This window comes from Gymnoscopelus microlampas (genome assembly GCF_963454915.1).
Source record: "Gymnoscopelus microlampas genome assembly, chromosome: 10".
Lineage (NCBI taxonomy): Eukaryota > Metazoa > Chordata > Actinopteri > Myctophiformes > Myctophidae > Gymnoscopelus > Gymnoscopelus microlampas.
The window spans coordinates 19,531,726-19,547,673 of record NC_139947.1 but is presented as its reverse complement, the minus strand read 5'-3'; the positions used below and the strand labels follow the sequence as shown (position 1 = coordinate 19,547,673).

Sequence of the window (15,948 nt, the reverse complement as noted above, 5' to 3'; positions counted from 1 at the left end):
CAATGTATTTTCTATTAACCTTATTTTTTATTATTACATTATTATTTGAGGAGATTCTATATAACCAGCAGAGGTCACTGTTGGACCTTGTATTTCTTCAAAGTTGGAGAATTTAATGTGTACTGTACGTGTGCGTATTCACTGTATAATAGAAATATTGTACAGTGATAAGAATAATAATAATCACAGTACAATAATAATAATAATTGTACTGAGTAAGTGGTTTTTAAGGTCAAATGGCTAATACACTGAATTAAACTCTCAAATGTGATAGATATATTGTGATACAAATATGTGTCTAATAAAATAATGATGAATCACTGCAATATCAAATCAAAAGAAAAATTGTTCACACAAAACAAATCTCTATTTCTCTGTGGCTTCTCAATCAACCCGTTAGTCACAAGTCTTATTTCAATACATTTAATTCTACCATTAAGAAAATGTAAAGAAAATGTAACTATATTGATGTGTTTCTAAGTATAATAATTATTTATTAATATTTTTATTGTCTCGGCCCTCAGAGACGCCCATGTTGGATGACGGGGAGGAGGGGGGCGTGAGGTTATGGCACCTGGTGAAGGCGAACGAGGAGGCGGAGCTTCCTAAACACAGGAGAGGCAGCGTGAGGGAGAGAGGAGGAGAGCGAGCCAAGGCCATCCCTGAAATCTACCTCACACGACTCCTATCTATGAAGGTCTGCTATACCAGTCATCCTGAAACTGTGTCATTTAAAGGACGTTACACTGTAACATTTTCATTGTTAATTTAACTATGATACTATACAAATGGTATGGGCCATTTAGTTCCATTTTTACTCTCTCAATGTTACAGACCCTTAAGGGTCCATTTGCACCCCTGGTGGTCCCTGAACCTGACATTGAGAACCAGTGTGCTATCTGTTCTTAATACATTATACTTGTATCTTCTTAACAACCTACAATCCCTATTTTAGGCGAAAATCCATTTTTTTTAGGCGAAAATATTTTTTATACATTTTTTTTTTTAAATAGCAGATCTACCAGCTCACAACGTGATGTGATGCGTTGTGAGCTGGTGTGTGTCCCTCTGCCCATAGGTACAGTATGCAGTAGTAAGACAGTATTTATAAGATGGCACCATTTCTGTCTACTCGCTCACTCTGCGTCTCTTTGGTGGGCTATGGACAGTTCTGAAACCTGTCTCCCAATGACATCGACGGGGATTCCAAGAAAATAGAAACTACACCCCTTCTCTTCCTGGAATAGAAGCCATTTTTTAAAAAAAACAACAACTAGCCAATAGCCTTGGAACAGCTGTTGGTTGGTTCATATTATCTTCTGACAACTAACTAAGTTATAATTTATCATTCTTGTAACTTATACTGTAACAGGCATGATTAAATGCAGGGTTATCTGTCATGCTCTGTCAATCTCAATGAATCTGTTCTCTTTGACTGCAGTTAGTTATTGAAATGTGGACTTGATGATTGGTCACATCTGTCCATGTTACAGTGCACGTTTCTGTCCATGTTACAGCCTACTCTGTATTTACTACTGCACATACTGTACTACAACATACCAGGAGACACAACATGATTTGTTCCATGGATAAGGGAGCTGTATGGTTTAGAACCATGGACAGAGCTCACCTGTCCACTGTACTACTCAGCACCATGGACAGCTCACAGTTCATATGGTTCAGAATCATGGACAGAGCTCACCTGTCCAGCACTAAACCAACACGCTGAGACCTTTTTTTTAAAGAAACGATTTGAAGAAAACAATGCAACCTGCGCGAAACATATAGCCGTCCATTCGTTGGGGACAGGGTTGCGTATGCGCGGATCCACGGTGCTACTGCTGCAGCTAATCACATGAAGCCAGTCCAATAAAACATTAAAAAGTAGGAGTATCCTACCTGAAGGACCTTTGGTGTGCACGTTGGAGTCATGCAGCCAGCAACTTGTTATTGTTGTTATTGTTGCATACTGTACATGCACAGTGTGTGTGCACGTATGCAAGCGCGCACACACACACACACGGGTTGAAATAATGCGCTGTTTGTAGTTGTTGTTGACAATTCTTTGTAGTTATGCTGTGTCCACGCTCAGTGCATGTGGATAAATAAAGGACGTGTGACGAATTATAAATGTTAGGAAAAAAAATAACGTTTGAAATGACCAAACCTGCTTGGTGATGATGTCTTTGGTTTCTGAAATGTCCACAGCCTCTCTCTGAGACATAAAGAGTTACAGAAATAGTGCCATCATGAGCATTAGTGAGGACCAGTTCTGTGTAGATATGGTTGAAAATGGCTGCTCCTTTTATTGGAGAATATATTTTATTTTTCTGACTATCACGGTGCATACTGTAAATAATACAGTAATCGTTGAACTATCGCTCTCTTTCTATTCTTTCTATTCATACTTTTTGTGTGATATTGTCTCTTATAGGGGACACTCCAGAAGTTTGTGGACGATCTGTTCACAGCCATCCTCAGCACCAGCCGTCCCGTTCCTCTGGCCGTCAAGTACTTCTTTGACATGTTGGACGAGCAGGCCCTGCAACACAACATCACCGACCCCGAGACCATTCACATCTGGAAGACCAACAGGTAACACTGCAAAATCTGGATTAATTTAACCTAGTACATTTAATTCATTTTTACACATGGTTGACACATAGGATCCTGCAGTATAACTGACCACAGGCAGCAACGTAAGGAATAATGAAGTGAGAAGCAATTCTTGGCCAGTGAACGAATTCTAACTGATGTGTTTCCTCTGCGGGGTCCAGTCTTCCATTGCGGTTCTGGATCAACATCTTGAAGAATCCCCAGTTTATCTTTGACATCCAGGCCTCGGACCACGTGGACGCTGTGCTGTCCGTCATCGCCCAGACCTTCATGGACTCCTGCACCATCGCTGACCACAAACTAGGACGGGTGAGCTTTACCACGCCAAAGTTCGATTTATGCTTTGTCTTGCAATGGCATATAAATAAAATTAAACATAATGCTACGGTTACAAATGTGCGAATGCAGTGGACGGGCCTGTGTGGGTGTGGGGCCGGTCCTTAACCACTTTTCAATTTTGTGCCCCAGACATTAGATATCTATCTCATCAGCTTAAATAAAGCTGTTGTTTTGACATTAGAGATAAAGATAGCAGACTGAAATAACTAAACGAAAGACTACTGTTTGTCAACATCAACAAAAAACTGTCATTGAGCATTGATCTGCATTAATTTGCTCTTCTGCGATTCAGGGGTTCTAGCCTTCCCAAACAAATTATAAATAAATAATTATTCAATTAAATTTCAATTGCACCAGATTATGCAAGACCCAAACCTCAGTAAAACCATCCCCACTCCTGAGTCCAGTCATGTCAGGATCGTGCAGATGGCACGCAAGCCTAAATGTTCTGCTCTCGGGTCCTAGACACTCCCTGCCGAGTATAATCGCTACCTGCGTCGTCGCAAGCCGCTAACCAAAATGTCTCCATCTGCCTCTCCTCTGCAGGACTCGCCTATCAACAAGTTGCTGTACGCCCGAGACATCCCTCGCTACAAGCAGATGGTGGAGAGGTGAGAATATGCCAGCCGGTCGCCCCGCTGACCCCGCGAGTAAAAACAAACCCTCTGCAGAAGAGCAAGGGAGAGAGAGAGAGAGAGAGAGAGAGAGAGAGAGAGGACTGGGACAATCTGTTGGTGACAGAGATGGGACAGACTTTACCCTGGGAATCCACGCATGGCTGCTTTGAGAGCAGACCGTGCCATGCACACAATGTCTTCCTCTGCTGATTAATCCATTAAGACCGGGAACGCACCTGTGTCATTTTATAACCATTGTTTTATACTTTGGCTATTCAAAAATAGCAGGTATACAACTCAAATCTTTGCTTCTGGGGATTTTTTGAAAAAAACTATGTTGCTATAATCAGTGGTTCTCAAACTTTTCCATGTCAAGGACCACCCAAAATGATATGTATTTGGCCGCCTACCCCCATCTCAAAATATTTTGTTCCAGGGGCCCCGAGAAGCAAAGATTTGAGTTACAAATGTTCGCTTTAAAATATATATATATTTCAAAGATTTGCACAAATTTTCAAGATTTTTCAAAAATAGCAGATAATCAAGCTCATAGTATGGCACTGAGTGCCGTGCTATGATCTTGTATATCTGCTATTTTTGAATAGCCAAAGAAATCTTAAAATTACACAGAAGCTCTCCCAGTCTTAATGGATTAAACCCTGCAGACTTCACTGTTACACAATGAGACAGATGGAGGTGGAGAAATAGCGTATAGAGCAGTGATTCCCAACCTGTGGGCCGTGAGGATATCGCAAGTGGGACCCCAAATAATTGCCAAAACACTCCGATTTTATTGATAACATAACATTAACATATAATAGGCTGGTTCCATTGATCCAAGCCGGAACACAATCAATTGATTGATCATTAAAATAAATGTGTTAAACACTTAACACGGCATACTTGTATATGTTACGCGCCAAAAAAATCTACAAGCTCACAATGTGACGCATCACGACGCGATGTGATTATGTAGATTGCCTATTTTTGCCATGCGACGGATTTAAGCATATTGTTTCCAGGATTTTTTTTTTCATGAACTCAGTATGCTTTGAATGGAAAAACAAATCTGTGAACGACTGGAAAAAAAAATCGAAACTAAACTTTCCCCCCTCACTGTCCCCCTCTGTCTGTCTGTCTGTCTGTCTCTCTCTAGGTACTATGCAGACATCCGTCAGACCATCTCCGCCAGCGACCAGGAAATGAACTCGGCTCTAGCTGAACTCTCCCGGGTACGTTGCTCGAATGTCCCCCTGCACTCATTTTGCGGTTGGGGCCACTTTAGATTTACAACCCATCGGGTGACCAGACCGTAAGAGCACAAATCTGGCATCTTTGATGAAAAATGAATGTTGACCTATAGAAGGTTTTAATGGTGAAGAAAGAGAGTCCTTTATTGAGGGTGAGGGGAATAAAAGAGTTCCTCTGGGACCAAAGTGACAGAGTTCCAAGGAACCAACATGAATCCACTCTCTTAACGAGGCAGGCGAGTCAGGACAAGTGGATGTTGTGTTTTAGCTGGTCGTTAGCCAAAGCAAAGTACCAGGGGTGGACAGCAACTAACTACTGTACAAGTACTCTCATTACTTTAATAACTTTTTCATGTATCTTTCTGAATTCAGTCTGGGTGAGGAAACAGGAAAAATCGGGGTGGGGAAGTGAATCACTTACCCCTCACCGCTGAAGTGCCCTTGAGCAAGGCACTGAACCCCCAACTGCTCTGGTGGAGCTGCTCAGTGGGCAGTTCCCAGGTTTTAATGTGTGTGTCTGTGTGAATGTGAAGCAGGGCGTTGGGCTGAAAAAGAGCACAAGTGTTCAGCCAACCTCACCTGGGTGAAAATGATAATAATATGGCTTTAACCTATTTGTGTGTGTGTATCTGTTTGTGTCTGTTTCTGTGTGTCTACCTCTCCCTGTTTAGAATTATGCTGGAGAGGTTAACTATCTTGTGGCCCTACATGAGTTGTACAAGTACATCAACAAATACTATGATCAGGTAAGTCTAATTCAGACTCCCCATCTGTTCTACTGTACCTGTATGTATAATATACCAGCAGCATTGTTCTAAAACAATATGCAGACCAGCTCTTCACTGTATGTTTTAAAGTTTCAGACTGATTAACTCTTTCACTGCCAGACTTATTTCTGGCCACGTGCAGCCACCGCCAGGGATTTTTTGATTTTCTTACCTTTTCAAGTAGTGACAGTATACAATATTTATCTCCAGTATGATCGATCCCCTGATGGTTGGTAATCACGGGGGCTTTCACTGTGCTTCCGCAAAAAAAGAAAATATTCATCGCGACTCTCCCGTTCACTTGTTATAGGCCGTTGAAAATAGCATGTCGTGGGGCACGGTGGCGCAGTCAGTAGCGCTGTCGCCTCACAGCTAGAAGGTCCTGGGTTCGTTTCCCGCAGGGGACGCTGTGGGTGCTGGGGGCGTGTTCTCTCCTCCGCATCATCAGCGTCCATACCCTAGGTGAGGTTGGCGAAAGGGCCTCTCTGTGTGGAGTTTGCATGTTCTCCCTGTGTCTCCTAGGGTAGGTACCCTCACAAAAACATGCAGTAATCCTGGTCACTATACTGCCTCCCCCTGGCCAGCTGGGGCGCCTGATGGAGGGGAAAGGAACTGGTTGGAATAACGTGTTCCTTCCACGCGCTACGTCCAACCAGGGAAACTCTCCCCTGTCAGGTGATAAGAAGGTCAGTTGTCTCTCATGCATTGAAAGAGGCATGAGCTCGGCCCTGGCCTCCCTAGGTTGGCAGAGGGAAGGTAGTGCCCAGGTTTACATAGACATTTGGCACTGGGTGTAAAAAATGGGGTTACAAAATCGTGGGATAAAAATGTAAGAGAAAAAAAAAAGAAAATAGCATGTCTCGTCAAAAATGCAGGGGAAAAGGGGCGTCCGCTGGCCTATCGGTCCAAGCGCATACCACATAAACTGGTAATCCAGCATGTTGCGGGTTCGACTCCCGTTCCCGACCACCTTTGCTGTATGTCTTCCCCCCATCTCTCGCCCCATTTCCTGCCAGCCTACTGTCCTGTCCAAATAAAGGCATAAAAGCCCCCAAAAATATATTAAAAAAGAAAAATGCAGGGGAAAAAAAGGAAAGCAAGATACAGCCGTTTCCCCAAATAAAACGGCTACTTGTCTGTCTACCGTCTCCCCTCTGTTCTGTTAACATTATGGGTAACCCATTCAATTGGCAAATTAATTAACTGATTTGTGCCGCTCGAGACTAGAGGTCAATACATGCTCCTTCTGACATCGAAAAAAAAAAAAAGGTTTCGGACGGGCTCTCCGAATTAGTTAGGGAAGTCAGGACATCTGGGGGTGCAGGAGCGTCTGGAAAAAAAAGCTAGCAGAAGTTCTGAATGATGTCAAAATGAAGTTATTTCACCTACCTTTCCGGAAAAAAAGTGTTTTACATCGTAAGGAGCATGTATTGCACTTAAGCCAAGTGTTTTGTTTTTTTGGAGTTTACTCTCCCCTCCCTCGTCCCCAGATCATCACAGCTCTGGAAGAAGACCCCACAGCCCAGAAGATGCAGCTGGGCTACAGGCTGCAACAGATCGCTGCAGCCGTGGAGAACAAGGTCACCGACTTATGACCCCTCCCAAGGACCATGACGAATCTCACCTTTGAATTAAAAGAGAGGTGACATTAGATGGTGTGACCGGTCTTGACTCTGGGACAAAAAAAGACGCTCCCTTGAAGGACAAACTGAAACATGTAGACGTTTGGAGATCTTGATGTGATTTTTGTTGTGAAGAATGACTGACTGAAAACAAAATAATAATAATCCCACTGGTCCCTGACACTTGAAGTAAGAGGACCCCTAGCTGGGACGAAATGGAAGCTACTTTATGGTGAATTGAGCACAAAAACCCAGACAGCTGCAGAAAAGGTGTTTCCTCTGAACTTATAGATGAATACTGTGATTCTTAAATCTTGTCATTTACTTCAACCAGAAGTGAGAAACAATACGAGGAAACACGGTATCTTTTTTCTAGAAGTTATCTCGGTGGTTCTAGATTGAAGATTTAAGCTTGACGGACAGCACAGAACATTCCCCTGCCAAGCAGAACCTCTCTGTCTTGTACTAAGTGGATGGATTTTGAAGGCGTTTTGCTGGTGAGGGCTCCTGTGGACTCCTGTGGATGGAGAAAGCGTGAAGAGAGAAGCCGAGAAGGGAGAACTGGAATTTAATGTTGGGAGGGCTGTGGAGTTTTCCTACCACATCCTCCTAGGTTCGCGTTGCCAGGTGATCGGAGATCGCCTCCTACTGATAGGCCTGGTGACATCTACATTCATTGTAGTTGCTATAGACAGCCATAACAAACCTACACCTACTGCTTTGAAAATAAGTTCGGTCACCGCCCTAAAGTCTTTCCATTGATTCTTCAATGCAGTTATTTTGAACATCTACACATTTTTTCCACCCAGTTATTGAATTTAGACGTGACCAGACGTATCGGTAGGCGGATCTCTGATCGTCTAGAAACAGGAGACTGACCACATCCTGTCAAAGTCTTACTGGGAGCAGTCAGACAGGTAATGATGCTATGAAAGGCCCAGTGGGGTGGGAGACCTGAGTTGCCTTTCGGAGTAGTCGAGAGACTTTCGCTGTTCCTTCTGTGTTTGTTACATTCAATCACTTTTCTTCCGATGTCTTACTTTTTGAGGGTAAATCCTGATTTATACCCTGTCGCTCAACCGTGTCTCTTGATGAAAATGACCGATTTTCTGCAGAAAAAGCAGTTGTTTCACGTCAAGCTGCACGTTGTACGACAAAATATGAATTGGGCATTACGATAGCTTTTGCTGGACAAGTGATGTTTTCTTTTGAAGGAGATCCAGTATGAGTGTATTTAATTTTTATTTTCTCTAGCTTCACGTGTCCAGTTGATGTTCTAATCCATAAATGTTGCTTTGTGTAGTTGATGCAGTTTTTATATAAGACTTTCAAGAGGGGATTGTGTGGCTGTTTTTTAATTCTGTCGAGGGTGAGCGGTAGTACAGTGTGGCGGGTTCTCTCCCAACCTCCACTATGGTGAATGTCCTTTTTTCCCCTCTCTTTAAGGTAATGTGATATTATGACCCAAGACAGTATGACATTGTGCCTCTAGAAACACTTTAGAAACTGTCTTATCCTATCCGTCCAAATGTCAGAAGTTCATTTTCATTCATAGCATAGGTCCAATGAAGTTCAACTTGTTGCTATGGCGTTTTTCTGGGTTGTTGTTTTTTCCCAACTTTGTTTTTCTTTTTTGGAGGGCGAAGACTATACTTTTTTTATGCTGCCTGTTGTCACTGTGTTTGTCTTTTACTGTTATGTACAATGTTTGAAAAAACAACAACAACTGTGGTCAAATGATGGCAGTGATCTATCTTTAATCTGGCAATTAACTCCACTTTCTAAATGGTAAATGGTGCATTTATATAGCGCTTTCATCCAAACACTTATTTTATTTTTTTATTTTTAGAATCTGCTGCCCCCAGTGGACATTTGGGCAAAGTCCCTGTCCGCTATCTAACAAACGATGTGCCACCAAAAACACGTATGTCCCCCAAACGTTCAATATGCCATATATTCTAAAGTCCTAAAATCGTTCAAGTTGCATATTTGCATTATGATCGTTATGATCATTTAACACCCTGTGGCTTTTGCTTCTTTTTCATTATGATGCTACAGTCTCTTTTCTGTCTTTTGTTAGGTTTTTCTAATTTTATTTATTTATTTATTTGCTGGCATATCTTGTTGGTTGGTTACATGTAAAATACATCAACGATAACATTTGAAACACCATGGAATCCACCTACATATCCCTAAGGACCGGGTTAAAGGATGTCTCGTACAAAGTAAAATCCTCATTGTTAATTAATGCCTTTGTAACTCGGAGTGTAAATATAACCACCCTTCCAGGTCCATTATGGTAGCGCTCTCAGAGTTAAATGGTTCATTTTCATAGCGCCTTTATCTGAAGTGCTTTACGATGTGCATTACATTCCCCAACAAAAACAATATTTTTTTTCATTTTTTTTAAAGCTCTATGGATGGATTACGTTTTTTTATTATTTGTTTTCATAAAATGTTTTATCTATATACCCTTTAACACTGAGGATTTTACTGTGTATGTTTAGCCCATCGACTACGATTCATTATGTACTTTCATTGATAGTTTGCTTGAAGCCACTGCTTACCATGAATGTCATTATGGGATAGGAATGAGTGCCCGTGGCTCATAGTGCACACAGTCATGGATCCAAGTTTGAATCTGTCTCCCGCCAGGTCTCGCATGTGTCTCCTCCCTATGTCCTTGATGTACTGTCTGAAAACATGCATTACACATACAAAATGGCCACACACAAAAAAAGAAATGAACTGTCAGAGAATTGCTGAGAATAGTCCCTGGTGATATGATTGATTTACAAACGCAATTCAAATGTCCATAAGTTATTAACTCTGCAGTGACAGGTAATAAGTGCCAACATTGACTCAATAATTCAGTTTGGTAACTATGGAGAAAACGTCAACATACTGTATGCAAAATATGAAAACATTACCTGTGTTAACGGTAGGGTCCTTTAAATTTGGCTTCATGCAGTGCCTCTCCTCCATGACTCAGAAAAAAAATTATATAACATCCTTTGGTTAAAATGTGTAGGTTGAAGAATTACAGGAACCTGCAAGTTGAATTCAAATCCATAATCCACTGCTTTAGAACTTGCGTTGAGATATTGAGATATCAAATCCTGTTTTTAGATTCTACATCCATTTTAGGCGTGAAGTTATATGAGAAGGGAATGTCTTTATGGTTTGTGATGTAGTAACCAATTTCCTTGTACAATGAAAAAAGAAAAGAAAAAACATTGTTTGCCATGAGCACAGTGTTGCTGCTTTGTTGCTGACTTGTGTGTGAAGAGCTGAACACAAATGTTTTGTTGAACATTTCTCATGTACATAGTTCTTAAGTAACTCAACCCCCGTTTAGCTTTCTCTAACTGTTTGATAGGGTTTAGCTAATGCCAACTTAATGTGATGCAATAAAGTGGTCCAAATGTTAACTTGAGTTTATTTTGCTGTCACTAATGCCCTAGACTGCCCTAGCGTGTCTGATATCTGGAGTAAACCCAAGTAAACAGCGCCTGCATCATAAACGGTAGTTGTATCAAAATTTGCTGTCGTGTCACAATAAGCATCATTTGCAATTTTCATGTCTGATTAGTTAAATTATTTAATGATACCTACTGTATATGTATTTTGTTAGACAAAAAAATGAAAAGTGCGATTCACCCATGAAGCGGTTTTAGTTTATTTATCTTGCGAAAGCAAAGTCCTTGAGCCAAGCAGTTGCCTTCTGGTCTGCTGTATGGAGGGCGACTACTCCTTTCAGTCTTTGGACAGGGAAAACTTCAATGATGTGCTTCACTGTTTGCTCCTCTCCACAAGCACACCGTGGGCATGAGCGGATTTAGTGCAAACCTTAAAACCTCCATCTTGTTTTATTTCGGTTTGTTTGTTTCATGTTTTGCCATTTCTGCAACTGCCTATGAACGCCAAGATGGTAACACATTGAGCAATTTTCCGGATAATTTCCATAATAAATATAATATAATATAGGCATACAACTTGAGACAATGAATGTTGAAATCAGAATTGCAATGACCGAACCCCCCACTCAACCCGAAGGGTCCATTTGTGCACTGTCAAGAGCCAAATCAACACCCTGGAGCCCACTGTGCAGCAGGGCAACAAGAGTGCATTGGGTATCACTCTGTGGGGACCTTGAAGCCGTCCTTTTCTTTCCGTAGACTTCCCATGGTTTCAACTGGACTGCTCTGGTGCACATGTTTCTGCACCGACTTCTCTCTTACTCTCATAAAAGGGTTAAATGTTAATTCATCTGCCAAAGTGGAGGGGATAGTGGGTTGTCCATTGCTGTGTTTGTCCTTTGCCCATGCAAGTTTTTTCATAATAAAATCATTGTTAGGTTCCACGTGCCGTGCAAATTTTAGATTGCTGACAGTGTACTCATGACCACAGAAGACATGTGTTTCAGGGGGCAGAGATCCCAGGATGTCTATCAAGGCCCTGTACATCTGCTCTGCTGTACCCTCAAAGAACTTCCCGCAACCAGCCACAAACAGCGTGTCCCCTGTGAAGACAGCCGGTGGCTCGGTGCTGTTTTCTTTCGTCACATAGTAGCAGATGTGACCAGTTGTGTGACATGGAGTGAACAGGCACTTGACAGTGAGTGAGCCGATTGTTAACGTGTTGGAGTGGGAGACTTTCTTTGTGATGGCATCAACTCTGTCATCACCTCCATAGACCTTGAGTCCAGGCATCAATTTCAACAACTTCCCATTTCCACTGGCATGATCCCAGTGATGGTGAGTGGTGAGGACCGTCGTGAGTCTCACGCCATGTTTTCTGACCGCCTCCACAACCTTCGTTGGCTCAACGGGGTCGACCACAGCTGCTTCTCTGGAGTCCACGTCGATCAGAAGGTACATGTAGTTGTCAGTGAGCGCCGGCAGAATTACTACCTTCATGTTTGCTTGCTCTACCAGCGAAGTCTTCCTCAGTGGGGTGTGAAGAGCAGCTGCTGCTTTTGTAGGCGCAAACGTATGAGATGCGTTGGTTCCAAAAACACCCAGAGAGGTGGCTCCCACTTTTACAGACCTGAAGAAGGTAGCAAACATCTGATGATGTTTATGACCAAGAACAGTTCAGCTCTTTCTTTTATAATGGAAGTCAATGGGAGTTGGATCAGGCTGAAGCCATGTCCAAATAAGGAGTCATACGTCATCATAGATATGTCATAGAGGACCGATTTCACTGTGTGTGTGTGTGTGTGTGTGTGTGTGTGTGTGTGTGTGTGTGTGTGTGTATATATATATATATATATATATATACACACAGTACGTTGCAGTATTGATACTTTTACTTAAGTAAAACATTTGTGTACTTTTTCCACCACTGACTGCACCCACTTTGAGAAAACCTGCCATAGAAGCCAGGTTTAATATAGGCTCTATGCACAGCAGCCATATTATCACTTCCTTCACAGGTGTTACCAATGATACTAATGAAGGCTCTGTTCCATTTAGTGTAGCACAGTGGTGTCCACAATCCCCATTACTGAGAGTGTAGTACAAATGGAACCAAATGGACCCGACACCTGTAAGGGGCCATTTGGAAGCCCATGAGGGTCCCTGGACCCCAACTGTAGACCCACTGGTGTAACAGAGTCAGAGTGTTTCCAGTGGGCCAACATGCACAATATCAGCACCCTGACTCTGTTTGACCAGAATGGAACAGAGCCTTCATTAGTATCATTGGTAACACCTGTGAATGTCTTCATAATATGGCTGCTGTGAATAGAGCCAATTGCTCCACACTCCCCAAGAATAAAAAAAAAGGATGGATTACAGGGGCGTGTCCCAGCGTAGTACCGGGGTATTGCACATGCGCAGTTGATAACTTAGGAAAACCAGGTTTGGTACGCTTTCAAAAAGGATTACCGTAAAAAGAAGTAACACGGAGTCAGTCTCAAATAATAATCAGGTTTACTTATTATTTGCACAGGAGAGACAAGGTGGTACAGTGACAAAAATATTCTCTACTGGTAATACAAAATGTTCAGCATTATAACAGACAGTTTATCTCTTATTAAGCCCACCCCACAATATAATATCAACATGAACAGGGGCAAAGGCTCATTTTGGGGGCAAGGTAACCTGTTCTAAGGCATCATAGATAAACTGTAGCCACATCTTTCATGGGTAAGAAAGAGTAGGACAGGGAGCAAGGACATCTTATCTTAGCAGTTACAGTACTGTCCCTTCTGAGCAAATACATCATACTTTATGCAATTATCCAAAGTGATACAATACAATAATCATACAATAATTATAATCTAATAAACTATTGATTAGAAATTATCTATCAATCCCTCATCTTGTTTATCAGTTTGGATAGGGTCAAAGGGTGTCAGTCAACCAAGCATCAGCAAGTTATCGACCCTGTGACTCTATTCAGAAATGACAACAATGGGGCAAGTCAAAATATGTAGACTTTATCTCCTAACGAGTAAACGAAGTATAGAGGTGAAGGAGATGGGGGGAAGGGGGAGAGAACATAGGGAGCACAAGATAGACAAATTCAATAATGCAATACATTTTTTTTCTTATTTCGATTTACTAAAGGACTGTATTATGGAATGTTAGAATGTTGATCTCGAAGTGGGTATAGCTCTAACCAATCGGGGTCAGATATAGGCTCCGTCAAAAGAATGTCCCTTTCTCTAGAGAACAGGCGGTGCACAAACTGTTTGACCAGGGGGATGAGACAGCATTGTAAGACTAAGAGACATAGTACCAGAGGGATCAAGATGGGAAGTATCACTCCAGCAGTCCAGGTGAGCCACCCCCAGCCCAGATTTTGGAGGTACGAGGCGAAGTCGTCAGCAGGGAGGGGCTCACGGACTGCATCTTGCATCCTTCCTATGGCAGAAGAGACATTGTCATAATTATTTTGAATATAAAAACAGCAACCCGTCCCAATTACTTTAGAAACGCCTCTGGCCTTCGCTTCTAGTGTATCTAGCAATTCTGTTCTGGAGGACGGCCTCCCTAATCTGAAATTGTTCCGAATTAAGGGCCGCCAGACTGGCGGTCGTCTCATTGGTCAACGTGAGGAGCTCAACAGCTGGGAAGCAGCTACCACTCCACCAAAGGGGAAAAGGCCCCATCCTACCGTCTCAGATTGAGATGTAAACGGATTGGCCAGAATGTACCCTAAGTACTTGTTCCCAGATCTCTTCGATCGGTGGGGGTAGTCTACACGAGGCCCGTGAGGGCGCTCCTCTGTCTCTGCAGCATACATCGTCACTGCAGGTTGTATTATGGCTGGATAACCGCAGCCTGACCATCCTGAGAGAGGGAGATTAGCGAAGGCATGTTTACCACAGACCCAAAACAGGCCGGGCGTTGATGTCAATTTAGAAAATGGACAAGTGAATTTGTAAGTAGTGGCGTTTTTCCAAGTAATAAGACAGATTGAAGATGTCATATTCCCAACAATAATGTCAATGTCACACTGAGAATAACCAACATGGTGTCCCTCAATCCCACAAATGCATGTCTCAGCTTTCTTAACAGGAACTAGTATTTCAAAGTGAGTCACGAGAGTGAGCAGGGGAATATCCAAATAACATGGATAAATTAATATTGTCATCAGAATACCTTGTGCTGTCTACTTGGGTAACAGGAGGGGGATACAATGTGTCTTTTTCGCACCAGAGAGTATGTGCATGATCAGTTTTACAGGGGAGAGTAGCTTAGATTAGGAGCAAAACGCTTTAAGATTATGACTACCAACCAGGGTTTGAGACTATAGGGTGGAAATTTAACATGTATTCAAAATTATGGGTTGATCAAATAAACAAAATGGTGGGATTCTGTTATGCCAAGAAATATGTTCTCGTCGCCATAAGCAGAAACCCCTCAGCTACCAAAACAAAGAATACAATCTAAGACTAATCACTAACGAGAAAGGAATAAAACATTAGACTTTAAAATCAACCCAACAGAAACTGAACTAATGAATGTTAAATAATCAAATGAAATTAATGATCACGTTTTGTTAGATAATGTAATTCTATGAAGTGAGTGTAGTGTCTTTGAAAGGCGGAGGAGAAATTTTCACGTGTCGGACAGGAATCCAGCCGGCTCTCCCGAATACTTTGATGACGAGGGAGTCGGTGAGAGTCACTTGGAACGGGCCGTCCCACACGGTTGGTTTAAGGAGGACCCAGTCTCCCGGAGAGATAGTGTGAGGTGGATCAGCAGACACAGCGGCAGATTGCCTAAGGGTAGAAGCAACAGGTTTTGAGGACAGAAATCTTTTCACTTCATAAGCGATGCGATTTATTGTATCGGGAAAGGTTTGGTCTTTCTGAGGTAATGAGAAAGGTTTTAGTGAGGGGACAACGTAAGGCCGCCCGAAAATAATCTCATAAGGTGACAGCCCGTTCAGAGTGGGAGTCACATGCATAATCAACCTATCTAAAGGTACACTTTTGGCAGGGGCCTTACAAAATCTAATTCAAGAGTTTGGAATGGCCGCGTGGGAGAAGAGAAGGTGCCAGGGGAAATTTTCATTCCCCCCTGAGGGTTGTATTGTCTGCAGATTAAACACTCTCTACAAAAGGTTTGAAGAAAAATTGTGATACCTGGTGCACAGAAGTTACGCTTAATTAAACCTCTCATGCCCTCTGCGGACACATGGCCAGGTCCATGGGTCAGAAGTGCGATGGGGTGAAACAGCGACTCGGGAAGAAAAGGTAGAGAAGGGGGAGAAGAGCAAT

The 15,948-nt window shown here is 42.4% G+C and overlaps 2 protein-coding genes across 2 annotated transcripts in view; one reads left to right on the top strand and one right to left on the bottom strand.

The window, feature by feature from the left end:
* The window catches only part of plxnb1a (plexin b1a), an 83,432-nt gene extending 72,908 nt beyond the window's left edge, over positions 1-10,524 (top strand). Inside the window, exons 32-38 of the mRNA XM_084070282.1 lie at positions 525-697; positions 2,435-2,595; positions 2,778-2,925; positions 3,502-3,566; positions 4,729-4,804; positions 5,494-5,568; positions 7,080-10,524. Of these exons, the coding sequence (XP_083926408.1) occupies positions 525-697; positions 2,435-2,595; positions 2,778-2,925; positions 3,502-3,566; positions 4,729-4,804; positions 5,494-5,568; positions 7,080-7,184 (803 nt within the window). The 3' untranslated portion in view covers positions 7,185-10,524. The remainder of the gene's footprint in view (positions 1-524; positions 698-2,434; positions 2,596-2,777; positions 2,926-3,501; positions 3,567-4,728; positions 4,805-5,493; positions 5,569-7,079) is intronic.
* An 823-nt stretch (positions 10,525-11,347) lies between these two features.
* Positions 11,348-12,181, bottom strand: LOC311053204 (hydroxyacylglutathione hydrolase, mitochondrial-like; the record flags this gene model as incomplete). Its single annotated transcript, XM_084068661.1, has 1 exon — positions 11,348-12,181. The coding sequence occupies exon 1, from the start codon at positions 12,128-12,130 to the stop codon at positions 11,348-11,350; it is 783 nt and encodes a 260-aa protein (XP_083924787.1). The 5' UTR covers positions 12,131-12,181.
* Between the last annotated feature and the right edge of the window lie 3,767 nt (positions 12,182-15,948).